We start from the raw sequence: 26689 nt of genomic DNA, 5'->3' as shown, positions 1-26689 counted from the left end.
GCCATGCCGCACACAGGCACCAGCTCCAGGCACGCACACGTGGACGGAGCAGACGCAGCATCAAGAGTGGGCAGAGATGTGGGAAGGGGGGTGGAATTGGCAGTGAGCACGGCCAAGGGTGGACACCCTGTTCTGCTCTCACCCCAGGAGCCTGGGCCTGTCCTGAGCAGGGGACCTGGGGACGCCAATGCTGAGTGGCTCAGCCCGACAGCTCCGGTGCCCAGCAGACAGCTGCACCCTGTGTTTAACCTTGTCTTTTAACTGTGACGGTCTCACAGTGTAGACAGAAAATGTGGCAAAAGTAAACAAGGAAAACCTCGAGAATCCCACTCCGAGCACTGTTGAGGATTCCGTCTGGGGACACTTCTCATGAGCAGTTCCCTGGCGTTCCAAGCAGCTGTGCTGCACTTTCATTTGTTCTAACTGCTGAGGACGATTCCGGGGCCTGGCACTTGTCCCTTCTCAGGAACTGTGTGGCTAAGGGGGCAGGGATTCCTTCCACCTGACACGTGAAGAAGCAGGCACAGACTGGCTAGGGCGGCTCGGCCTTGATGTGGGAAGGAGGACAGAAAAGACAGCCCCGAGATTCTCGTCTCAAAATATTTAATTTTGTTTGAAAAGGCTACATCCCCGGCTTCCCTCCCGCCATGTCACCCGGGCCCACCAGCAGTGGCACACTCGCACGCACACACGCACATAAGGCCAGCGGGCTACACTCCGCATCTGCCCCACGCCGGCCAGGGAGAAGGGGTTTGCGCCGTGCCTCCTTCCCCGACACGGGTGAAGGAGAGAGGGGCCTGCTGGAATGCCAGCTCCCGGGGGAGGGCGCAGAGCCCCACACACTCTGTCACATCACATGCACTTAGAAAAATAAAACCAAGTGGTGCTCTGGCGTCCCCAACACTGTAAGACAGCAATATCCACCTGGAAGTCATCTTTGCCATTTTCTAGAAAAATTTATTGCACTTAATTAACAGATGTTAAAGGAGCTCTGGGGTGGTAGGGCTTTGCCATGAAAACCAGGGGGCTTTGAGCCCTTTGCTCCCAGGGTCCCGGATGGAGAGCTGCCCAGCCCAGAGCAGCCCTTGTCAGCTGGCCCCCTCGCCTGCTGCCCCACCTCTGCCTGGATGACTGCAGACGCTGCCTGCCAGGGCCACAGCAGGTCCCCCCTGACCAGGGCGACGCTTACCCAGAATCAAGGGTCACTGCTACGTGCCTTCCCCAACCTCAGGCCCCAGACAGGCAAACCCTTTGCCTTGGGCCAAGGGTAAGAGTTACCCAGGTCCTCCACAAGACTGCTGGTCACTGTGAAAGCTCTCCCTAAATATATATGTATTCTATGTCTAGATATACATTTATTATATGCATATTCTTGCAACATTCCATCTCATTCATGATTTGTCTGTTCGGAGGCTGCAACGGAGGTGAAAGGGGGCGCTCAGGAAGGCATGGCCCGTCCCAGCCCACTGCAAGCCCAGGGAAAGCCACTCACACTGGCATCTCTCGGCTCTGGTGCTTTGCAGAGGGTGTCAAAGACATGAGGACAGGAGCCTCAGTTTTTGGCCATTAGCCCTAAGATGGAGAGGGCCTGGCAGGGAGTCAAGAAGACTCCCAACTCCACGATGGAAACTGAGGAGGCACCACCTCTCCTGCAAGGACTAAGAAGACACGCTTACCTGAGCACCCTTTTCCCCAGCATGTCAATCTCCACGGACCTCTCCTTCCTGTCCCCGCCAGACTCCTGACTCGAAGGGGCTCTTCTAGAAGAGGCCAGCAGCCACGCTCTTTCCAAGTGAGCATTTTGGGAAGGAACCAGACACCCACTGCCTGGGGCGGGGGCGGGGGGGGGGGGGTTGGGGGAGGTGCAAGGGGAGGGCACCCAGACAGGCAGAAAGTGGGACAGAGAGAAGAGACAGCAGGCCATCACCACACCTGCTGGGGTCGGAGAGTGGACGCCACCCAGAGACTAAATGTCCATCCCTTAGAGGGGGGGAAAAAAACCAAGAAAACACAAACCATACACTTTCTGGCCAAAGAAAATGAAGAGCTTTTAAGCTGGTGGCTCTTCTCCCAATAACAAAATGAGAAGTGCCCTCTGGGTGGGTGGCCAGACCAGAGCGAGAGTGCCCGGGCGGGCAAGCTGCCCAGGGCAGGACATGGACATGCTGGATGCAACTGCCCTGCTGTGGTTATAAGAGTGAAAAGTGTTAACATGGTTTTCATAGAACCACGAAGTCAAAGTCGGGGGGGCGGGGGGGGAAGGGGCACCAACGTCCCTCGGCCTCGAGGACCTTTGTCAAGTCCCCTGGAGAGGTGGGGGTGCAGGTCTCTGGAGGGCCGCGTGTTCCCCTGGGGTGTGGTCCACGGCCAGTGGATGGCTTCCCCTGCTCTTAACATCTGTTATAAAAAGTCTTTAGGGGTCAAGGCCCAGGACTCGGAGCCACCACTTTAAATAAAACCAGTGGTGAATGCGACAAAAGTGTGCCTGTCACCTCTGACCCCTCCTTACCACAGGCTGCCCGCCCTGAGCAAATAAATACACCCATCTCCAGGTGCCCGGCTGACCACAGCGAGCAGAGGGTTCCGCAGATGTCCGTAACAAGTCTTCCGGGCAGAACCGAAGGATGAGTCCAGCCGGACATGAGAGGAAGGAGCAGCTGCGAGGTGGGCCCCTCCACCCACACCTTGGCCGGGCCTGCACAGCTGGCCGTCTCCTAGGACCCGGATGGAGGGGTTTCTAGCCTATGTCCAAGTCCCAGGAGCCTGTTCTTCCATATGAGCTGGGTGGGACCCGGTGACCGGGGCCCTGCCCGGGGATGCCCTCTAGGCTGCTCACACTTGGGTGGATCCTGAAGCGAGAACCAGGAAGCCCTCTTCTGCTTTTTGGGGAGAGCGGGCTTGGGCATGGCCCGCACGAGAAAGCAGAGCAAGAAAGAACGGGAGCTTCTAGAGAAACATGCCCAGCTCTCCACCAGCGGTGCTGGGGGAGGGTGAGAGGGGGCCGTGGAGGCCAGGTATCTGAACACCATGCAGAAGGTGCGTCTCCACTCCAGGAAGTTAAGCTCCCCAGACGAGGGGACTTTTCAGGTAAAATCCAAGATCTGAGCGTGGTCACTGGGTGAGGAAAAACAGCAGGCCCAGAGGCCCAGTCTGGTGAGACAAAGGAGACTTAGGCAGCCTCCACGAGTGCCCCGGAGAAGAGAAGATGAGCACGGTGACCAGGGCGCAGAGACCACCGCCCTGGGAGTCTCTCCCAGCAGTGGATGGAACGCACAGGGAGCCCCTCACCAGGGCCTCCTCCTCCCAAGCCTCGAGCCACAGAGAAAAGGGGTCAGGGAACCAGAAACGGCTGGGTGACCTTCTGCTGCAGGCCCAGATGCAAAGGTCATCCCCGGCTGCGTAGAGACCACGCCCCCATGGCCTGGTGCCCACACAGACGCTACAGAGGAGCTGGCATGTCTTTCTACCTCTGAGGAAGATGGTAACAGAGGCTTCTCTCTCTAAGACTTTCTGGGGAGGATGACAGACCCGCCCTGCCTAGAAATGTGCCCAGCTACCTGAGAAGACGTAAGGGCGACAGTCATCACCACTCATTCTGCAGATACTGGCCCGGCCCAGGCTGGAGAAGAGGGAGAGTCACGGAAGCCTGGGCCCCCTGGGAGAGGAGAGCCTGTGCTCCAGAGGTCCCCTTCTGGGCCAGCTGTGACAGCCAAGGACAGAGACGAAGGCTTATTCACCGCCTCGTAGATTCTCTCGAGTCCCGCCAGGGAGGAGGCCGGCCCCCAGGGAAGTCTCCGCACTGGTCGTGTGTGATAATGAAGCTTGAACGTGAAGGCTCCGGGGCAGGTGCGCCGCCATGCGCCCACGACGAGTCATAAGTCTCCACGCTGGGGTGGGTTTCAGGGGCCCTGGGCAGAGGTCTGAGTGAGGCAGCGCCCCGGCGGGGGCGCGTGTTACAAGGGCCCATACTTGGTCTCATACTTGGACACGATGGTCTTGCACTTGCCCACCTCCTTGCGCAGCTCCGCCACCTCCGTCCGCAGGGCCGTGTTCTCCTTCTCCAGGAAGGCTGCCCGGATGGTGATCTGATTCTCCTTCAGGCGCCGGGCGTCCCGGGACCGCTTGGCCGCCACGTTGTTCTTCTTGCGTCTCGTCCAGTACTTCTCGTCCTGTGGGGAAGGGTCTTTGGTGGGTCTCTCCACTTTCCCAAGAGAGAACCCACCCCTCCCCTCCTGCCAGCACTCCACCCCACCCACACCGATTCCCCTTTTAACCCACATGGTGCAGCTGGGACCTGGGGACTCCCAGGGGCCCAGCCCTTACACCCAGGGAGCATTATCCACAAACCCCACAGAATCCAAGTGGGACCACTGGTGGAAGGATGGGCCTTCCTCTTACCAGTGGTCTCTCTCTGCTGCTCCAACATACAGCACTGTCTGTACTCCTGCCTCACTTAGGCTGTGGCTGAGGGTCTGCACCCTGACTCCAGTTCCCGGAGTTGACATCTTGTTCTGCCACTTTCTAGCAGTGGAACCGAGCAAGTTCCTTAACCTCATGATGTCTCCCCACCTTGTCTTTACAATGGGGGGTAATTAGTTACTGTAATTACTCAAAGTTGCCTGAGAATTAGAAGAGTTAATATGTACAAGGTGCTTATACCAATGCCTGGCTTATAGTAAGGACCCCATAAAGGTTTACCATTTTCATCGTTATTATTGTAAAAGCCTCAGAAACCTCTCAAGAGGCAGGTATGGTTATTCCCATTTTACAGATGAGGAACCTGAGGTCTGCCTGACTCTATAAAGCTTAGGTGAAAAGTCCCTTTTCTGAGTTTTTCTCAGTGGGGAAGGGAAAAACTACAAGATCCTCCTCTCCTTCCAGTCCCGTTGCTAACAGCCAACTCAATGGAAAAGACCCTGATTCTGGGAAAGGTCGAGGGCAAGAGGAGAAGGGGACAACAGAGGATGAGATGGTTGGATGGCATCATCAACTCAACAGACCTGAGTTTGAGTAAGCTCTGGGAGTTGGTGAAGGACAGGGAAGCCTGGTGTGCTGCAGTCCATGGGGTCGCAAAGAGTCGGACACAACTTAGTGACTGAACAACTCCTCCCATCCCAGCTCCTATAAAACCATCAGCTTGAAGGCTGCTGGCTCATCCCTGTCATGGCAATGTACAGCTATCTTTTGTCCTTCAAAGTGAGGGCTTGTTCAATCCCGGTTTCTGTGGCCGACTGAGCTCTTGCCCAAGGGCTGGGCTGAAGCCAGGGAAGTGGGAGCACGGGCATAGCCGGTGACTAGAATGGAAAGAGACGTTGCGGGGAGTCAAGCCGGGGCCAAACGCCACCCAAATGCCTTTCTCTCAACTGCTGCAGGATGTGGCCCAAAGCTCTGAATGCACGCCTTTCTCGATGTGTCCCCAAGGAGGGTGGGTCCTCCCAGGGAAACTGAATGGAAGTTGGGGAAAGCCCCTTTACCCCTGAGCCCACGCTGCACTTTCACTATGTACCAAGTTACCTTCTGCTCATCAGGGACAAAGACCTTCTTGGCCTTTTTGATCATGGGCTGGGGCTTCAGGTCTTCTTCGGCAAACTTGTGCTTCCGAGGGTTGAAGAGCTCCCCGCCGGGCACGCTGGAGAGGACCAGGTCGGCAGGGTCGGGATTGAAGTTCACATCTACCTCCACGCAGTTGGGGTCGATGGGACTGGGGGTCTCCCTCTCCTTTTCCAGGGAGGATTCTGAAAGACAGAGAGGCAGGTGGTCCTGAAAAAGCCTAGACTCACTAAATAGCCAAGGCTCACGTCACATACCCAGACACCTACTTGAATCTCAAGGTCACAGAAGCGACTGCTGCTTGGAGGGAAGAAAATCTATAAGAGCACCACCAGCCCCTCACACGCCAGACTGGCATATGTGATTCAATTCAACAACGCAAACACGAAAAGAATTCTTCCCTTTAGGAACAAAATGCTCAAAAGGAAACAGGGGCCTTCGAAAAAGACAAGATTTTCCAATTGTTTTTCCCCCCAGAAATGTTAAGCAAAACATTAAATCATTATACCCCCTTAACTTCCTGTGGTTTCAAGTTCTCAAGTAATGAGAAGCAGCTGAATCTCACCAGGAACTATAATGGTTTAGGGACACAGACTGAATAATGAAATGGCTTCCATTTCTGAATCCCCTTGAGACGAATCAGTGGCTGTGCTCATTCAGTCTCATGACAACTCTGAAAGGGAGATGGGTGTTAACCTTATTTTACAGATGAGGAAACCAAGGCTTGGAGAAATGACAAGGTTTTCCTAGGGTCACGTGGATGGTAAATAAACTAAAATTTAAGTCTGGCCAAAAAAACAAAAAGCAAAACCCTATTCAAATCTTATGTGTTATTAGGGATAAGTTATTTTTTTTTAATCTATACCTTTGGCCTACTTGCTCAATGCTACTTATAAGAGGACACAAAAATAATTATTCAGTCAATACATACATTATTAAACATCTACTATATGCCAAGGACTGTCCTGGCAAAGACAAAGCAGTGAACAAAAGAAAAATCCTTGCCTTCATGGAATGTTATCCTATGGGGAAGGATGACGTTACATAAGATAAATTACAAACATCCATACAGAAGTGTTGGATGCCATGTGGATATTTGGGAGAACATTTCAGAAAGAGTGAACACCAAGTGCATGGTCTGTGCACAGGCAAGTACTGGGAGACTTGAGGAGAGCAGAGGCCATTGTGGCTGGGGTGACTAAGAGGGAGGAGTAACAGGATGGGGACAGAAAGCGTAGGACCTTTAATCCCAGTAAAGCAGTGGTTCTCAGTCAGGAACAAGTTTGTTCTGCAGGGGACACGTGACCCTGTTAGGGTGGAGGGGTGTGTTCCACTGGCGTCTGGTGGGTAGAGGCCATGGGTGCTGCTGCACACGCTGAGGTGCAAGGACAGCCCTTCCCCAACCCCAGCAAAAACTATCTGGTCCGGACGTCAACAGTGTTACTGATTTTGACTCTCCCCTGAGGTGAAAGAAGTCACTGGAGGGTTCTGAGCAGAGGTGTGACACGATCAGACATAGGTTTTAACTGGATCGTGCATATAAACGACTTGTATCCTATCAGACAGGTTAATTACAAACAGGGCTGAGTGTCAGAAGAGTGAGTGGCCAGGGACCAACGTGGTAACTATAGGAATAAACAACCAACAGCCAAGGTACCACAGCCTGGCAACTAGACCGCCCCTGTACTGCTGGTGGGAGTACAAATGGCAACAGCCACTTTGTATCCTATTTGGAAACATCTACAAAAAGCTGACTGGGTGCAACTCAGCTTCCCTTCCAGGGAGTATTCAGAAAGACAGAGAGGCGGGTGGCCCTGAAACAATCTAGAGTGAGTCTACGTGCAAGTCACAATCCTTCCCATCCAACACTGGGTATCCGATGCTCTACTCCTCGGAAAATGCCCAACAGAAAATGCATACAAAGACTCACAAAATAAGAATTAAAAAAAAAAAAAGACTCACACACAAATGTTCATGGCAGTGCTATTAGGCATAACCCCGACCTGGAAACATCTCTTGTGTCCATCCCCTAAAGAGTGGGTAAAAACTGGTGTGGCCATGCAATACAACTTGGAGGGACTTCCCTGGCTGTCCAGCGGTTAAGACTGTGCTTCCACTGCAGGGGGCACAGGTTCGATCCCTGGTGTGGGAACTAAGATCCCAAATGCTGCATAGTGAGGCAAAATAAAACACGGAATACCATTCAGCAACAAAAAATGAATACAGCTCTGCTACAGGCAACAACATGGATGATTCTCATACACGGAGTTGAGGAAAGGAGCTAGTCACGAAAGCATACAGACTACTTATTACAGAGGAACTGAAAAATGAACTGTTTCATTTCTACCACATGTATAACTCTTCAGTATAAATCTTACTTTATTTGTATCGTGGTTTTTCTGTCACAGGAGTAGTCCATAAGTATGTTCTATAAACCTATTTTTAGTCACTGATGCCCACATGATCTGTATGTTACTATAAAGCTAGCCATAGGAAGCTCTAAATGTGAACGTGTAAATGTAATTTACTTAAAGAAAAAGAGAACGTAATATACAGTTCCATTTACAGAACGTTCATCTATAAACAAAACGAATCTCTGGTGATGGAAATAAGGATGGTGGATACCTCTGGGGAGTGAGGACTGAGTGCGGTCAGGAGGAACTTCCAGAATACCGACTGTTCTCTGCTCTGAATGGGGCGTAGTTACATGGGTGGGCTCACTCTGAAGATTCATCGAGCGGTGCACCTATGATAGGGGCACCTCTGGACGCCACACTTCATTAAGGTCTACTTAAACACAAAATCAGAGGGAAATTCCACCTAGGCGGCCTCAGGTATAAGAAGAGGGCTCATTTCCAGCTCTGTCCCCTACCCACACACGGAACCAGCCTTTCAGGATAACCTGACCAGCACAAAAATGAGCTGCCTTCAAACAAGAATTCGGCTGGAATCAGCTGAAGCCTCTGAAGCTGAATGGTTTACAGCACAGAAACGAGGGACAGAGGAGCATGTTAAAAGGCAGTAGAGGGATATAACCAGAAAATCCAGCATGTGTGAAACTCTATAGGACAAACAATTCAGCTTCAACAAACAAACTGCAGAGAAATAAAAAGGAAAGGAGACCCCACAGACTACAAGAGATTTAAGACACATCACTAACTGAAATGTGTGGGTCTCGTTTGGCTCCTGATTCAAGCAAACTGTAAAACAGTAACATTTGGATTTACTGTCAATTTCAGATGTAAAACTGGTATTTCTGTTCTTAAAAAAAACTATACTTTACATATACATTTGATTGAAAATAATCAGGTTAGGGGAATGAAGGAGGTTATAGAAAACAAGACTGGTTATGAGCCAATTACTACAGAACCTGAGTGATGGTTATTGGAGGTTTATTATAGCAGCCCTTCATTTTCATATCTGAACATTTTTCCATTATAAAAAGAAAAAAAATAGAGCATGAGAATTCCTTGGGTGCAGGTTTCCTGGGTTCCACACCAGCTCCTGGGGTCTTTTCCAGGAGACATCTGCCTATATGCCTTGAACTGAGCCTGTGGAAAGCTTTGCAGAGCCCCTGAAACAGGGACCATGTCTGCTCTGATGGGTTCATGACCCAGGGGCATGAAAACCAACCAACTGGAGGTAAAACAGAAAAAGGACAAGAGGATGAAGCAGGAATCCCAAAGATGGTATTGGTCCTGGCAGTGGAAATGCCTTCTTCGTGGTAGTACCTGAGAAGTACCTGGCTAAACAGTCGGACATCCTGGGTTCAAGTGCTGCCTCCACTTCCCATCAGCTGTATTACCCTGGGCAAGTGACCTAACTTCTGAGTTTCCTCACCTAGAAAATGGGGATAACAGGGGACTTCCCTGGTGGTCCAGTGGCTAAGACTCTACACTGCCAATGCCGGGTTTGATCCCGGGTCAAGGAACTAGATCCCACATGCTGCAATTAAGAGTTCACGTGCCACAACCAAGACCCAGTGCAGCTAAATAAATAAAATAAAATGGGGATGAAAGTATCAACCTCATAAGGAGGTTTTGTGAGGATTATGTGTTAGTGCCTGGCACAGAATAAATGTTAAATAAATGTTTGCTGTTGTTATTATTATTGCCTGAGCTTCCTAAGAATCTGAGGCAAAGTGCACACGGCGGCAGAGAGCAGTACTGCGGAGAGGCAGGATGGCACTGCTATCCTATGAAGCCTCCGACTGGGACTGCTCACTCCACTGGGCTGACCATCTGTAGCAACCAAAGACAGGAAGGCTCCGGCTGCCGCTGAGGGGATGGCTATTTTTATCTCCAGCCGTGGGGGATTGTGCTGAAGGGTGGGGGAGCAGAGGGCTTCTGCTAATGGTAGGTCCAATGGGACCACGCAGCCCCCTGGGAAGTGGATCTCCTTGGATGAGGCAGGTGGCCCTGCCCAAAGGCTCATCACCAACCTGTGCTGGACACGGTTTCCGAGGGCTGAAAGACGGCAGTGGAGGATGGTGGGGACGCCGTGGAGGAGCTGGCTGACTCCTTCCCTTCTAGCTCAGCCACCGGCAGCAGCAGGTTCTGCACCAGGTGGGTGGGGCTGGCGGGGATGCCATTCTCCAGCAGGAACTCATCCAGGTCCATGTACTCCAGGTGGAAAGACTCGCCATCGTACGGGATGGTTTTGTCCCAGATGGGCGGCATGAGGGAGGCTGAGACGGCCATGGTGCTGGCTGCTGCAGCCTCGTCTTCCTCCAGCTTTTCCTTCCCCTTTTCCTTATCTGTAGACACAAAATCTGTGATGAGACATCTCTTGAGAGAGTAACTCAACCCCAGGAGGCACGTGGTGAGCCTCACAGGGCAGAGCCATCTCTCTCGGAGTCCTGATCCATCCATGCATGCATTTCAAGAGCCCACATCATTCTCCAGTTATAACCTGGTGCTTGAACCAGGACCACTGGTCTCCTTTAGAGATGGCAGCATACCCTCATGTGCTGCACATCCATGCCTGGGCTTCCTAGGATGCTTGCCATCAGCTCTGAGGCCTGATGTAGTCCCAGGGTTAATTCAGAACAGGCTGTGGGATTATCATCTGCTGGAGAGAGCCTATCGGCAGGGGTCGGGGGGTGGGGAACGGGGTTTTTGATCCTGCTATCTTAGGAAAGGGCTGACTCCTCAGGCCAAGAACTTGCTTGTTCTTCTGTCCTGTCCCATCCTGCCTGCCACCCACTGCAGTGATGTGTGACCTTAGCCATGTTATTTAACCTCTCTCAGCTTCAATGTCCTCCACTGTAAGTAAGGATAAAGCTCCTTCTTTGGTGAAGACTACAGGTAACATTTGAAAGTGTCTTGTAGAGCTCCTGGCACACGCCAGGCATTCATTATTATGGTGAGCTTGCTCAGGGAAGGGATTGTGTTTGATTCATTTCTAGATCATGGGGACCAATACAGGAGCAGGCAAGACAGCAGACCCCAGGAAGATGAGTGTACCGAATGAAGAAGGCTGGGTTTATAAAAGAGAGGGCCTGGAGCTGTCTTTTCAGGACCTTTTTCACAGCAACCATTTCCAGAGACCATTTGCTTATCCCTGAATGAGCAGAGACTTAAGGCAGGTTTTTTGGGAAGAAAGAGACGCATGGAGCTGTAGAAGAAAGAATGCTCCCATTCAAAGCAAAACAAATCAATCAGTGGGGACATGAACCCACCTAACTGTCTCAGCCCGAAAGTTATACACGTGGATGGATATCCAAGAAAGGGCAAATTGAGAAAAAAAGAGAAAAATGTGACAAGGTTGGAAGAAAATCAGAGTGACAGGGAGGCAAATGAGGGAAGTGGGAGATAAGATCATGACAAGCTCATAATGGGTTTTCAAATTGAGGGCGACAACTTTGAACTCTGGTTTCTGAAATGAAACAGAAATCAAATACGATTATGTTGGAAGTAAACCAGTCATGCATGGACGCCTAGACCTCAGACAGCCAAAAAGCAGCTTGTTGGTTCAATAAAAATGGACACACCCAGTGAAAAGGTGGAGGTTTTGACAAACAGAATTTGGTCATGGCTACTAATACAAAGTAACTCGAATTCTTGCAACTGCCTTCTGTACCAGGCTTTGGTTTAAAACCAAATGGGAAGTAAGAAAGCCAAGCTTTGGTGAGCTGGGTGGGCCAGATGGCCTCCCTGTTCTCCTTCCCTGACACTGACTCTACATTCTGATCAGAGATGACTGAGATTCCTGTTGGGTGGGGGTCGTGGGGATTAAAAGAGGAAGAAGGGAGGAGACAGAAAGACAGCCATACTGGAGAACTAGTACCAAGTTCCAGGGTTTGTCTGGCCTGAGCAATTAAGCACACTGTTAATCAGTGTTTTTATAAGATGGAGTTTTAACTGTAGGAGATGTTCATCAGTGGTTACCAGTGATACAATGTAAGGACTGGTGACGTGACCTTAAGGAAACATCCTCACCGCTCTGAGCCTCTGCTTTCTTCATCTGAGAAGTGGGGTAATACCATATAGGACGGCTGCAGAAGACTAAATAAGATTATGTCAAGGGGCTCTGGAAGAATTCTGCAAATGTGAGATGGAATTATTATTATGGATGGTTATTATTCGGTAATCTGACAGAACCTGACAGATTTGCACACCCGTCCCGGGGCAGCTTGCCTCAGCCCCAGATTTGGAACAAAGCATTGCCTTAAAAATAAACAAAAGGGTCTGTGCATATGAGGTCCTGAAGCGGAAGGAGAGAGCCTGGCCTCACCTAATGTGCTGAAGCTATTTATAACCCGACCATGATAGCCATAGGGATGGGAGTCTCAGAACACACCCAAGAAAGGAAGAGAAATGGCATTTTTTAAAAGAAAATGAATTCCCCAAGACCGGTAATTCACAAAAGGCCCATTCCTTCCCAAATCCCTGAAAGACACCAGTGGTTCTTGGAAATTCAAATCTCAGAAGACTGAAAGCATACCTCAGTGCCCCTGAAACTCCACTATAGGTGGTATTCCTGCTGCTCCCTGAACCCCATGCTCTCAGACCAAAAACAAGGCCAAACTTGCTTTCCACAAAAGCCCCAGGGACCTCTGTGGCCTAGGAAACAAGACAAGGGCTTCCCAGGTGGCCCAGTGGTAAGAATCTGCCTGCCAGTGCAGGAGACACTGGAGACCCGGTTCGATCCCTGGGTCGGGAAGATACTCTGGAGGAGGAAATGGCAACCCATTCCAGTATTCTTGCCTGGAAAATCCCATGGACAGAGGAGCCTCGTGGGCTACAGTCCATGTGGTTCCAAACAGTGGGGACTTGACTAAGCACACACAGCAGCAAACAGGACAAAGACCAACCCTGTGGCCTCCAAGTCCAGGGTCAGTCCCAAACAACCAGGTAAAGGGCCTCAGGGGCCTCTTTCTGACCCTTATCCCTCTACCTTCATCCCAATCTCCCCCTCAGAAGGCACCTCCTGTCTCCTCCTGACACCCCTCTCCACCTCGGCAGCAGCCCTGAAACTCATTTCCAAGAAATCTCCAGTGAGGACCCAGAACCTGAGGATACTCACAAGCAGGGAAGAAGGCAGGTCCTCCTCCCCGCTGGGAGGAGGACGGCCATAAACAAAAGCAGTTCGCTACGGTGTATCAGGGCATCTCAAACTTTAGCGGACTGTGGAATCACGGAAGTGGGGTGGTGCCCCTTAAAATGCAGAGTCCTGTCTCTGAAGCCGCAGATCCAGTGAAGGGTGAAGGGTGGGGCCCAGAAATGGGCATTTTAAACAAGCATCCCAAGTGATTCTGATGCAGGGGTCCCCAGGGCAGGCGTCCTGGAGCGTCACTGGAATAGCTGCTGCGACCCCCATCAGACTCCTCGGTAATCCCTTCACGTCGCGCGTGCTCCGGACCCTCCCCAATGAACCTCCTCCCCGCGACCCCCACCCGACTGCCTCCCTCCCCCACCCTTCCCCACCAACCCCCATGTGACTCCGCCTCTCTCAGCTCATCCGCGACCCCTTCCTACCCCCTTTCGCCTCGCCCTCCCGTCCATGAATCCTTCCTGGCCCCATCCCCCAGGCTGGACCACTTCACCCAGACCTCCGACCTCCCCGGCCCCGCCCTCACAAGGCCCCGCCCTTGCAGAAACCCCGCCCCCAGAACAGCGCGGAACCCCCACCCCACCCCACCCACCGCCACCTCCCCTCACCGAGGCGCGTCTCGCGTGGGGGGTTCTCCATCAGCTTCTTGAGGACCAGAGGGAAGGAGCCCGGCAGGCCCCTTTCCCCAGCTGCGCGCCCCGGCCCCGGGCCCGGCCCCGCCTGCGGCTCTACAGGCGGCTTCTTTCCACCGCCCGCGTCGGACATCGTGCCCCGCGCTCGGCTCGCGCGCGCCTCGCCTCGCCTCGCCTCCCCCGCCCGCCTGCCCGCCCCCCGAGATGGGACGGAGCCGTGCGACCCACCGCAGCTGCCGACACAGGCAGCTACTGCGCAGGCGCGCAGAGGCCCCCCCACTCCCCATCCATCCCTACCCCGCAGGCGGACTGGCTCTGGCTTATTAATTATTCATAAAGCCAGGCCAGCTTCCCCGGATGGCGGCCTTGGATTGGCCCATCCCGCGAGAGGGGGCGGGGGCAGGCGCAGCCTTCCGGATCGTGATTGGCTAGGCCGCCCCTAGGGTAAACGCCACACGTGCCGGGCCAGGTGAGAAGCAGGGCCGCAGGCCCCGCCCCGTCCTCCTCGCTGTCACCTGATTGGCGCCTGCCGAGGCCTGGGTCTAGGGGGCCCTTTCCGGCGACAACCCCTGCCCCTCAACCCACGCTTTCGCCTTCGCCGTAACCCCTGCCCTTCTCTCGGACCACTGTAAACCGCTCTCCCTGCCCTCGCATCCCAGTCTCGCCACCTTCCGGAAGCGCCACCCAGAGGAGGCGGGGCTGGCAGCGGCCATGCCGGTGGGGAGGTAGCCTATCAGAGAGACCCCTAGGGGTCCCCGCGGCTGTTTACCCCATCCTCTCCCCCCTCCCCTCCGCGGGTCACGTGGAGCTGCAGCCGAGTCCCGCCGCGCGGGGAGCAGGGGGACAGGAGGAAGGCGCGGAGCAGCCAATGGAGGGCGGGGGGCGGGGCCCGGGGCGGTGCACGAGGCGCAGCACGTGCGGAGCTGCGGCGGGGAGGGAAGGGGCGGGCCTTTCTGTTCTAGGGACTCTGCCTAGGGTCGTGGTACCGGGACTCACAGCGCAGCTTTTATCCCGCCTCTCCCCCACCCCGCGACCTAGAGGTTGGCTGAGGGCGGGGTCGGGGACGGCGACCTGCCCGCCCGTAGGGACGGACGGAACAGGCTTGGCTGCCGCTGAAGATGGTGTCAGATTCTACCCCCTGATCCCGGGTTTCTGGTGCGGGCGTGGCGGCCAGATAAACACTAGTGTGGAGGGCGCATTCTTGAGGCCGCGGGTACAGAGAGAGGGCCTGGGCCCTGAGCCAGGGCGGGAGTACGCGCTTCCGTCCTCGCGCTTAACTAGCCTGTGACCTTGGGAAAATCCAGTTGCTTCACCCGAGCCTGTTTCCTCGTCCATAAAATGTAGGGCTTGGGCTGGATAAGTCTCAAGTCCTAAACAGCTCTGAAATTCTGTTTCTCTCTAGGACATTGCCTTCTTTTTCTTAGGGAAAAAAAAAAAAACCGCAAAATTCCTCCCTCTCAAAATATATGCACATGCTTCCTAGGAGTTCATCGGGAAACGGCGGGTACAAATGTCAAACGTGAGGTTGGGTGGCGGACACATGCTGAGTCCTTCTAGGAACCTGATCCTACAGGTCACCCAAACTTTGTACCTCTTGATAGCAGGAATCATACCCTGCTTTGAACCCAAACAATACTAGGTACTCCCTGCCTGAGAGGGCAGGGACTTTGGCTTATTTGTCCCTATGAGACCAGTGACTTTAGTTTATTTGTTCCTGTGAGACCAGTGACTCTTGCCTTCCAGGAGCGAGGCTGCGAGATGCAGGGCACAGTCCTTGATTCATAGAGTAGGTGTGTGACCGCGACACCCAGCTAGCTCAAAGTTGTCAGCCTGATACAATCAGTACTGGCAGTTGAAGCAAGAGGCTGGGCGCCTGAGCAAGCCTGGAAAGCAAAAGATTTGAAAGAACTCTGGATGGTTGTGGAGGACAGGTGACAGAGCCTGACTCCAAAATTCAAGTTCTCATAGCCTCATTACTTAGACTATAATCACTTTTTGAGTCTGATATCTCCAGCCTATTGCTTCATCTCTCCAGGCCACCTTTCCTATTCTTTGTCTGAGAGAGATGGGGAAGGACTGACCTTGTGAGGCTAGCGTAAGCCAGTTCATGTAAAATACACAATTGTTTTTGTTTTGTTGTTTAGTGGCTAAGTGGTGTCCGACTTTTGTGACCCCATGGACTGTAGCAAGCCAGGCTCCTCTGTCCATGGGGTTTCCCAGGCAAGAATCCTTCTCCAGGGGATCTTCCCAGCCCAGGGATTGAACCCATGTCTCCTACATTGGCAGGTGGATTCTTTACCACTGAGCCACTAGGGAAGTCCTGAAATGCACAATTGCAAACATGCAGTCAACAAATCATTTTCATAGCTTTGCTACCCTTGATGGGTACAAATCCACTGCTTGATGTATCCATTATCCTAGAGGGAGGTACAGTGCCCATGTCACTCTCTAGTTAGTGAAAGTACTAAATTAGGTACAGAACATCTGTTGTGTTGCAGAGTTGTTATTAGTGGGAATTCTCTATGTGGCTAAACTAAGATATCTTTAGGATAAACTGACCTAGAGGTTTTTAGAAACAAATTTCAAAGGACAGTTCAGGGAAATTGATTAAAACAAAGTATGGGGAAAAAAAGTATGAGTTTAAAAAAGACAATGGCTAGTTTGGCCAGGGAGAGACTTATTGGATTACTGTTAAATGTATATTTTCATAGCTAATATGACACTATTGAAGGGGAAAAAATTCTTAAGATATTAGAGGAGGATTTATAGTAACAAAACAGTGGAAAGTTGTAACATTTGTTTATGACAAAGGTGGTATGTAGTATGACATTTTAGATTTAGGTGTTTTTTTTTAAGATTAAAAAAAGTTAAACAATTTTTTTTTAATCTTCAGTTATTCAAAGGGGATAATACCCACTTCATTTACCACCCAGCCTGGAGCAACTGATCTAACAGGCAAGTGGCACTGCTAAGCAGGTTAAGAAGCTGGGTAAACAGGTTAGGGCTTTAAAACTTTGTTCTGATTTAGTCCTCTGTTCATGTACTGACACTCCCCACAGAGGGTTTTTTCCCCTGGATAACCACAGGGTAAATGGTGTGTCACAAACACTGCAGGAACGTCATAAACATGTTCTCTCTCGTGCTTACTTGCAGGCTGGGGGGTTAGCCACGCTGCCGACTGGCAGCATTCAACAGCACCATCCAGGAGGCGGGCGCCATTATGTTCTTGTCTTCATTCTCCAGCGGATCTGAGAAGACCCACAGCGTCCTCTCTCTGCCTTTGTTTCTTATCAGTAAAGTGGGAGGAACATTGCAGCCCCTCCTCTTAGTGGAGGAAAACATTTGAGAAGCAGTTAGCTAATTTCCACAGTGTTTCATAGTGTTCCATAGTGTAATTTCCACAGAGAGCCCTGACAAAGAAGTAAACTCTATGAAAAGAACATGTTGTTACATGATTAAGATGTTAAAACTGTGAAGTAGCACCTTTGTATTCTAAAGTATTAGGGTTTCAATGCAGCAGCTTCTTGAGGAAGGTGGGGGTCCTGGGGCAGTGCTGACTTTGTGGGGATGAGATGCAGGCCTGGGTAGAGACCCTCCTCAGTGGCTGCCTGACCTCTTGTCCAAACAAGTGACTTCTGCTGCCTAAGTCTCATGTATTTTTCTCTTGGAAACAGAAATGGATCTGCCTACGTCACAGGGTGGTTATGAGAATTACGTGTGGGAAGCAATGTCAAGTGCCAGCCTGAATGGTGTATGGCATGGATTGTGTGGGCCTCCACCCTTCCGCTTCATTCAGGCTGTGTTGGGTGAGGAGCAGGATTCTTTGAGGTGGGGGGACAAGGTGGGTTCTAGAGTCGAGAAGGGATATGAAATGTCCATTTTCCAGAGCTGGTCTGGCTTTAAATTCTACTCTTCAGTGTTCCAGAAACTTGCTAACCAACCCAAGTTAAAAATTTAATTCAATTGAACATGTGCAGAACAAAGGACCTTACATGAAACCATTATGCCAATTTGGGTAATTTAAACTTGAAGCTCAGAGGAGCTAAAATTCCAGCATGGGAGCCTTTGGCCAGATACCCCATAATGACTCTTTGGCCTCATAGTCAGCATCTTGCAGGACAGTATGACCCTCTCTCCTGACTTACTGCAAAATGTGACATGAGCCTGGTGTCTGCAAGAGCAGGACGATGAGAAGGCTTCCACTGAGCACTAACAAAGGCCAGTTATCTGTGTGCTTTGCGATCCCAAATGCAGGAGAGCACAAAGCTTTGTTCAGGGTAGTCACCCACTAAATATTTGTTGGCTTACTTTGTTGTTGGTGCCAGTAGGAGGGCTAACAAAAACTTTCCAGAGCTAGGTCATACACATTTGGAACATTACTAACATTAAATAACACTCATTGTGTTTAATTCACAATCAAACCTAGAATAGTAAATAAAAGCCACCCTTATGGCGAGTCCTCCACCACTGGCCTTGCCAACGACTGCCTCCTCTTGAGCCCACATACCTGTGGCTGCATAGTTCTGGGCCGCGGTTTGTACCATGGTCTCAGTGTGTTCTAGGGGAGAGGTGGTGGGTGGAGGCCCTTCACCAACTCTTGCCCATCTCTCAGTACTCTCAAGAGTACTTAGTTTCCTGTTTGGCTTGCATTTTGTCCACTGCCCAGCTTAGAAATATAGAATGATATCCACCCTAAGAGTAGTATTTCCAAAGAGAAGCCCTTACCTCCAGGCTCTGCCACGTCTCAACAGCCACTTTCTGACAGCTAAGGGTTCTCCAGTGGAGGCGGTGTTGGTAGGGAGTGGACTCTGGAGCTGGAACGTGTAGGTCTGATTCTTGCTTGGACTACTTCCTGTGTGACCTTGGCAAGTTACTTAACCTCTCTGAGCCTGAGACGGAAAGGAGCAGTTCAGGCACACTGCTGAGAATAGCACTTGGGAGCATAACACGCACTCACCTGAAGTTTATCTCTGACTACAATCCCATGTTGGGTTGTCCTGGCAACACCCCATTCCTCCCAACCGGCCACTTCCCCAAGAATAGTTGGGGGAGGGTGGGACCTTGTAGTCAGGGAGAAGATGGCCTCACTCTTCTTTATGACCTTCAAGGCCCTGCAGTCCTTCCCCTTGCGGGTCTCTCTAACCTCACTCTTCCTCCTTTCCCATGTATTCACCTTCTGCAGCCACAGTGGCCTTTTATTCCTCAGACACGTGTCGTTTTTGACCCAAACAGGGCCTTTGTAGGTGCTGTTCCCCCAGCCTGAAAGTTCTTGGTGTAACTGGCCCTTCCTCACTCTCCAGGCCTTGGCTCAAATGTCCCCCTCTCAGAGAGGTTGGCCCTGACCCTCCTGATTGCTGTCTGTCTCCCCACTGGAATGCAGACAGCAGGCGAGCAGGGCAGTGTTTGTCTCACTCGCTCCCGTGCCACACGTTAGCAAGCGCTCAGCATGATGAATGTTTGGATGACTGGGGAGGTGCTGCCCTGAGACGGTTCTGGAGACCCCGGGGAAGCCTGTGGGTAGGGAGGAGCCTGGAAGCAGGCCAAGCTGGGTTGGAGCCCCTCGACAAGTGTCTGGCTTTCCCATCTCTGAGTGTCAGTCTCCTGGTCTGTAGAATGGATAATCACACCTCTCTTGCAAAGCCGTTTCACAGATGGTAATGTAAAAGCCAACGGCACTCCACTCCAGAGCTCTTGCCTGGAAAATCCCATGGGCGGAGGAGCCTGGTAGGCTGCAGTCCATGGGGTCGCTAAGAGTCGGACACGACTGAGCGACTTCACTTTCACTTTTCACTTTCATGCATTGGAGAAGGAAATGGCAACCCACTCCAGTGTTCTTGCCTGGAGAATCCCAGGGACGGGGGAGCCTGGTGGGCTGCCGTCTATGGGGTCGCATAGAGTCGGACACGACTGAAGTGACTTAGCAGTAGCAATGTAAAAGCACTGAGCATAGTCCCCAGCCACACCTGGGAAACAGGGGCCATTAGAACCAGGATTCATTCCCTTAACCTAGCCGTGGGACAGGCCCATTAGGATGCAAAAGTCATCTGGATTGCTGGACACTGCTGTCAGTGTCCACACTAGGTGAGAATGAGTTTCTCACATTTCTCTGATTGGGACAGGTAGAGAAGAAAGGTAAGCCCCTGACAAGGGAGGTGGAGAAGAAGCTGGCCTGCGTACTGACCCTGAGGGTAGCCAGTCCTCTGAGTGTGTTTCCTTACCATTAGGATATGGTAGCGAGGGTTAGGGGCTTCCCAAGTGGCGTGGTGGTAAAGAATCTGCCTGTCAATGCAGAAGACACAAGGGACACGGGTTTGATCCCTGGGTTGGGAAGATCCCCTGAGGAAAGAAATGGCAACCCATTCCGGCATTCTTGCCTGGAAAATTCCACGGACAGAGGAGCCTGTTGGGCCACAGTCCATCTAGTCTCCAAGAGTCAGACACAACTGAGTGACTGAGCACAGCACAGCACAACAAGGATTAGAGATAACACGTGCAGTACATGTAAGGCCACTTCTCCAGGCTCTTTTTCCATGGAAGCAAATTTCATGATTTCTTGCTCTGGTTCCCCCAGGCTGGGAGTGGAGGCGACCACATAGACCATCACTGAGGCCAAGCGCAGGACAGCCCAGGCTGCTCTGAGTCCACCCTCTCTCCTGCTCACCTCAGTTCCCCAATGGGAGGTTACCCAGACCCCTGCTTCTGCCCCACCAGGTCCCACCGAGCCAGCTCAGCTGGGCTGTCCTGCTTGGCACAGGGCTGATGGCACCGTGACCCTAAGAACCTCAGCACGTGTTTCCATGGAGACAGCCTTGCTTGTGTGCCCACAGCCTTGCCACATCCACTTCTTTCCAGGAGAATATCCACGGAAAGGAGGGAGTGAGGGTCAGACGGCAGATGTGATGTCCATGGAAGGAGCCTAACCAGGCCCAGCTGCTGTTTATCTTTTGCAGAGAAAACAGCGTGGCACTTCACAGTTTGCAAACGCTTTCATCTGGGATATGTCATTTAATCCTGGCCACAAGCCTGTGAAGCAGGTATTCTTTTCACAGATTGGGGATGGAGAGAGGCATGTCAGGGATACCTGCTGGGTAGCCCACAGTGATTCCAGTTAGGAGCTCCTGACCTGGGGATCCCGCCTGCCCAGCTCAAAGTGAAGGCCTTGTTCCACCTCCGGTGTGCTTTTGCGCTCCGTGGTTCCCTGAGAAGGAGGCCTGAGTGGCCAAAGCTGGCCGAAAGATGAGGTGCCGGCCTCTGAGCACAGCCAAGGAGTTGGGGAGTAAAAGCGCTAACCATGTGGTTTGAGAAGCCGCGTCTTTCTGTAAACTGGAGATGAAAGTGGAGGGTGAGCAGTCTGGAACGGAATGCCTCCTGGGAGAGGATCCACAGGAGAAAAGGCAGGCAGGGGAGCGGGAAGAACAGGGCCCACAGACAGAGGGGAAACTGAGTCAAGGCTTGGGGCACAGATCCACTCTCTTGCTGGGCAGAGATTTCTCTTCCCGCAAGAAAGCTGGTTGCCTGGGTGGCCCAGAGTGACAGGCCACTGGGTGGTGGTTGTAGCCTGAAAACAGGGAGTCTGGAGCCTGGTCAGCTCTGTTGGAGAAAGTCTGTTCCTCCAGGAAGTTGGGGAGGAGGAAGGGAGGCCCAGGGGCAACAAGAGCCAGAGGCCCCACAGTTGGGGTTCAAGGAGCATCGTTGAACACAGTCTGCAGGGCGAGCAGGGTCTTGTGAGGGCATTGTCTCACCATCCCCAGGACTCTCCTTGGATGTCTCCTCCCTCTGGACCCCAGGTGTGCCCTGCACGTGACCCATGACCCCCACGTGAGCTGAAGCACAGGAGGCAACCAGACCTCTGTCATCCTCCTCCCGGGGGGATTGAAGCCAGCATGAGGAACGCACACGGGGAGAAGCCCCTTCGTCAAGAACTTTTAAAGCACAGGTTGTTCCTCGAACAACTCGGGTTTGAACCACAAGGGTTCCACTTATACGTGAATTTTTTTCACTAAATACATACAGTACTACTCAATCTGCGGTTGGTTGAATCTGAGGATGTGAAACCATGGATCTGGGGGTGGCCATAAAGTTACAGGCAGATTTTCAACTTGGGCCCTAACCCCCGAGTTGTCCCAGGGTCAAGTACACTTTTTCCCTGCTGGCTGGGAATTCCAGCTTTGATGTCCTGTGCCCTGTCTTCACCAAGGTACACTGCCTTCAGGTGGATACTTTCATGAAAGATTTGGAGAGTCTGGGAGCTTTGGAAAGTGGCGACAGCAGATGGAGGGCAGTATTAAGAGTGAGGTCTTTGTGGGGTGTACTGGCTCCCTTGAGTCTCCAACCCTCACTCCATCATTTTATCCAATCTGTCAGGGTCTCATGCCTCGGACCCTCAGTGAGAGGGCACATGGAGAAGAGACAGGAGGTGGCCTGAGATGGTCCGTCTCCCATGGACCAGCCCAGCTGTACCAGACCCACCGTCCTCTGTCAATTTCCCAGCTCTTGACAAAGCTCTGCCTGAGACCCTGGCGAGGGGGGCGGGTTTCTGGGCCTGGACTTTGCCATCCACAGTGACTGATGGGGACATTCCACAGGGCTCTGGGGACCAGGTGGGATCCAGGAACCAGCAGCTGCTGCCACACTTCATAAGCCTTGTTGCCCTGGTCTGAGGAGCTGCACCCTGAGTCGCCCCCAAGAACTCTTCCCTGCCCAAGTGGGAGCTGTCCCCGCAGACCCACCAGCAGCCCAGCTGCCCCCTGTGCCCGCCCTGGGCCACAGGCCCACCCTGCCTTCTCTAGCACTCAGACCAAGAAGGGAGCCCTTAACATCCAGATGTCCCGCCTCACCTCCCCACACAGGACATTCAGGAATGGCAAGAAAACATCAGCCGTGGTTCTTTTCCAGGCCAAGCTGTGAGTTTCCGGAGGGGATGGGCTTCTCCCAGTGAGCAGCCAGGACCCTGACTGCCGAGAGGGCACAGACTGCCGACGGGTGAGGTCCGAGGGGCCCAGAGCTCCATGGGAGAGAGCCCACGGGGGACCCTGCCGTGGGCTCTGGGCGCTGCCTCCCTCCCTCAGGCGGTGTCTCCGTGCTCAGAGCCTGCCACCCTCCCTTCCTGAGCCCAGTTCCCTGAGAGGCGTGTCCAGGCAGGGGCTGTGGTGTGTGTCCTCGGGCCCCAGAATTTGGGAGTGGGCTAAGGGTCCCGTGGAAGCGGGGCCTGCGGGCCCAGCCAGGGCTACCTGGTGATGGGGTGGATCAGGTACCTGCAGGGGAGGTGAGGTGTGGGGAGGGGAGGGAGAGGCCTGAGAAAGGTCCCCTGAAGGGCCACCTGGCCCTCAGGTCAGGCTCTGGCAGCCAGGGGGAGCTGGGCTCCATTAAAGGCATCCCTGGGGCTTGAGCAATGAGGACCTGACGTCTCAGAACAGAAGAGATGAGGGGAAATATTTGTCGGGAGGGAGAGCCCCGAGCAGGCTGGCCCCCAGAGTTCTCATGGCCCCCGGGTTTCTCAGGCAGGACTCGGGAGACACCTGGTGCTGGCTGCTGGCTCTGCCCCTTGTCCACACCCTCCTCCACAGGCTCCCTCGCCCCGTGTTTGCCTGTGGTATCCTAGGAACCGGGGCTTCCAGCCTGTGGTCCTGTTACATAACAGCCTTCACCCCATCGCCGGGTCCAGCACCTCCGGCGAGCGGGAGCTGAAGCAGGCGCCCGGAGGCCAGCTTCTCCTGCAGGACACAGGCAGCTGGCCGCCTGAAGCCACAGCTTCTGCTGGTCCCCTGCACCCCAACACACGGAGGGGGGAACGTAATAAGCCGTCAGCATCCGGAGCGTTCCTTCAGCAGGGCCCTCTGGTCCTGTCCTGGTCCTGCGTGAGCCCCGCACCTGTCAGTGGCCGCATGCTGGCCGCAGCTTCCCAGGGCCAGCAAGCCTAGGGGGCATCCCCGGAGAGGCAGAGGCCCTCCCCACCGTGACCCTCTCTACACCCCAGCCCTTCCTCGCCCAGGGAAGAAGCCAAGAGAAGACCCCTGCTGAGGACCCTCCCTAGCCTGGAGATGCCTGTCCGGCCACAGTGCCCGTGGTGGCCCCCACCCCTCAGGCACCTGGGTGGCTGGCCATTGCAGGCCACCTCTGTTCCTACCTGTCCTCTTCTCTGGCCAAGGCAAAGAGTGCTCGAGCAGGGACTTGAGGACCTCCGGCATGTCCATGGCAGGGGCCACTCCGATCCGGTCACAGCTCGACATGGCCTGGCGGGAGGTGCTTGCTGGGGGAGTTTAGAAGCAGCTGGAGAGGCAGGCTCTGGCCCAGGAGAGCCGCAGGCTCTGGAGGCAGGCGGGGCGGGAGCCCGAGGCAGCCAATGGGCAGCACGGGCCCCGGCCCGCCCGTCCACCCCCGGCTCGGCCACCTGCCAGCTCCGGCTGCAGCCAGGCCTTCCCTTCCCGCTGCCTGGCAGGGCGGGCCTGGCCCGGCGCCAGCATCAGCACGTGGAGCCACAGCGCCAATCCTCTGACAGAGAGCCTGGTGTTATCTAACTTTGCAAAGGGAAGTTCTCCTCCAGGCTGGGAGCCAGAGCCGGGCCTGCCAGGTGAGAACAGTGAGCTGGCTGCCCGCCCACAGTGAGCGTGCACTGCACACTCAGGCCCACTCGGCAGAGAAGCTTCAGAGGCCAGGCCCTGCGGGACCCGCAACCCCGGCCGCAGGCAGCTGGGCACAGAGGATGTACTGTGTTGGTGAGCACAGGCCCACAAGTGGGCGTCACGCACTTACCTGCGAGCTTGTGAGTCTCAAGGGGGTGTTGGTGTGTTTTGATGCTGGTCTATAGGCTGTGTACATGCACACGTGCCCTGGAAGGCACACGGTGTGCGTGTGGCATGGGTAATTGGGGCACGCTATCTGCAGAAACTGAAGCCTGCTTTTCTAAGGGGAGGGACAAACCTGCAGCCTGAGATCCCTTTGGCCTTCACGGACGGAGGGGAGGGGGAGATGAGGCAGGTGCCCAGCGGACAGGTACTGGCAGGCAGGCAGAGTAGGTGCCACTGAAGGGGAGCGGCCCCGCAGATTGGCTGAGACTCTTTCTGGGACACCGTCCTGCTTCTCAGCCTCTGCCCCAGCCTGGGGGCCTGGGCAGCAATTGGCTGTTTGCAACAGTCCCCTCCCTGGCCCTCTCACTGGCCTCTGTGGTCCCTGGGCCACTTACTTGAACGTGAGGTTGAAGCCATGATTCTGTTTGGCAGTCTCTACAAAGACCGACGCCAGCCTTGCCCGAGCGGGGGAGGTGGCGGGGCGGGGGATCATCGGGCTCCTCCCCTCCACATGTAGCATCGTGAACAAGCTGTACTGCTCTTTGGAGTCTCAGCTCCAAAACCACCAAATGTGGCGACCTTCACGGCTCCTTTCAGCTCTGGTTCTGTCTCTGGTTCTGTTCTGTCTCTGTTTGGGTAGAATAAGCCTTTGGTTCCCTGCACTTGTAGCTGATTTCTATGTCATTCTTCCCCACTTTCCAAAATCCCATTTTGCTCAAACAGCAGATACGTCAGGATGCCTTCAAGCCTCTCCTTTTCCCAACAGTCCCCAGCTTATTCTCCAGTTACCCTCTTTTCCACCCCAACATGTGTGTGTATGCGTGGTACTCAGTTGTGTTCAACTCTCGTGACTCCATGGACTGTAGTCTGCCAGGCTCCTCTGTCCATGGGATTTCCCAGGCAAGAATACTGGATTGGGTTGCCATTTCCTCCTCCAGGGGATCTTCCTGATCCAGAGATCGAACCCACTTCTCCTGTGCTGGCGGATTCTTTACCGTGGGAAGCCCCTTCCACCCTAATCAGTTCAGTTCAGTTCAGTTCAGTCGCTCAGTCGTCCGACTCTTTGCGACCCCATGAATCGCAGCACGCCAGGCCTCCCTGTCTATCACCAACTCCCGGAGTTCACTCAGACTCACGTCCATCGAGTCAGTGATGCCATCCAGCCATCTCATCCTCTGTCGTCCCCTTCTCCTCCTGACCCCAATCCCTCCCAGCATCAGAGTCTTTTCCAATGAGTCAACTCTTCCATGAGGTGGCCAAAGTACTGGAGTTTCAGCTTTAGCATCATTCCTTCCAAAGAAATCCCAGGGCTGATCTCTTTCGGAATGGACTGGTTGGATCTCCTTGCAGTCCAAGGGACTCTAAAGAGTCTTCTCCAACACCACAGTTCAAAAGCATCAATTCTTCGGCGCTCAGCCTTCTTCACAGTCCAACTCTCACATCCATACATGACCACAGGAAAAACTATAGCCTTGACTAGACGGACCTTTGTTGGCAAAGTAATGTCTCTGCTTTTGAATAAGCTATCTAGGTTGGTCATAACTTTCCTTCCAAGGAGTAAGCGTCTTTTAATTTCATGGCTGCAGTCACCATCTGCAGTGATTTTGGAGCCCCAAAAATCAAGTCTGACACTGTTTCCACTGTTTCTCCATCTATTTCCCATGAAGTGATCCACCCTAATAGCCCTCCCCAAACCATTTGTTCTTTCCCCAAATTAAAAATTAATTTCCATTATTGAATACAAAAAACAGTATGTGGCTCAAAGCTCAAAGCTTTTGATAAAGGTGCATTTCAGGAATCTCATTCCCTCCCTGTTCCCCTTCCTCATAACAGATTCAGTTTATTTATCCTCCCAGTTCCCTTTGCCTCTGTGACCCTGGAGGGTCCAACTCTGGAGGGCGGAGAGTGTGGAGGACCTGGTGTGCAGGTTGCCTCAGTTTGACCTGTGACTCGTAGGCTGGGGCTGGGGCTGGGTTTAAGTCGGTGCATTAGCCATCTCTTGGCCCACGAACACTTTCATGTGCCCGACTGGCTTTACCCCAGTGGTGAGTGGGCAGGTGCACACAGAGTGTGATTTGGGAGGCAGCGGGAAGTCCCTACGTGTCTCAAATGTGCCTGCCTGCCGCGTGATATTTCATTCTCGGAAGTTCGCTCCTGTCAGACCCC

General features: G+C 53.3%; 1 protein-coding gene across 2 annotated transcripts; it reads right to left on the bottom strand.

The window, feature by feature from the left end:
• Positions 1-586: 586 nt before the first annotated feature.
• On the bottom strand, positions 587-24062 carry TEF (TEF transcription factor, PAR bZIP family member). 2 transcript variants are annotated; one of them, XM_061418652.1, is made up of 4 exons: positions 23863-24062; positions 9992-10306; positions 5515-5735; positions 587-4169 (listed from the first exon to the last, which is right to left on the bottom strand). In XM_061418652.1, exons 1-4 carry the CDS (start codon positions 23963-23965, stop codon positions 3954-3956), a joined length of 855 nt encoding a protein of 284 aa, XP_061274636.1. In that variant the 5' UTR covers positions 23966-24062; the 3' UTR covers positions 587-3953. The 2 variants fall into 2 exon arrangements, with proteins under 2 accessions (XP_061274636.1, XP_061274635.1); XM_061418651.1 differs by lacking the exon at positions 23863-24062 and adding an exon at positions 13713-14009.
• Between the last annotated feature and the right edge of the window lie 2627 nt (positions 24063-26689).

The sequence above is a fragment of the Bos javanicus genome, chromosome 5 (assembly GCF_032452875.1).
Source record: "Bos javanicus breed banteng chromosome 5, ARS-OSU_banteng_1.0, whole genome shotgun sequence".
NCBI classification, from domain to species: domain Eukaryota; kingdom Metazoa; phylum Chordata; class Mammalia; order Artiodactyla; family Bovidae; genus Bos; species Bos javanicus.
The sequence above is the reverse complement of the archived record's forward strand: the minus strand, read 5'-3'. Positions and strand labels throughout refer to the sequence as shown.

Coding starts and splice junctions, on each gene's coding strand:
- TEF (XM_061418651.1), bottom strand. CDS start 13,869: ATGTCCGACGCGGGCGGTGGAAAGAAGCCGCCTGTAGAGCCGCAGGCG. Junction 5,736..9,991: donor GGAAACCGTGTCCAGCACAG/GTTGGTGATGAG, acceptor TCTGTCTTTCAG/AATCCTCCCTGGAAAAGGAG. Junction 4,170..5,514: donor TTGTCCCTGATGAGCAGAAG/GTAACTTGGTAC, acceptor CCTTCCCCACAG/GACGAGAAGTACTGGACGAG.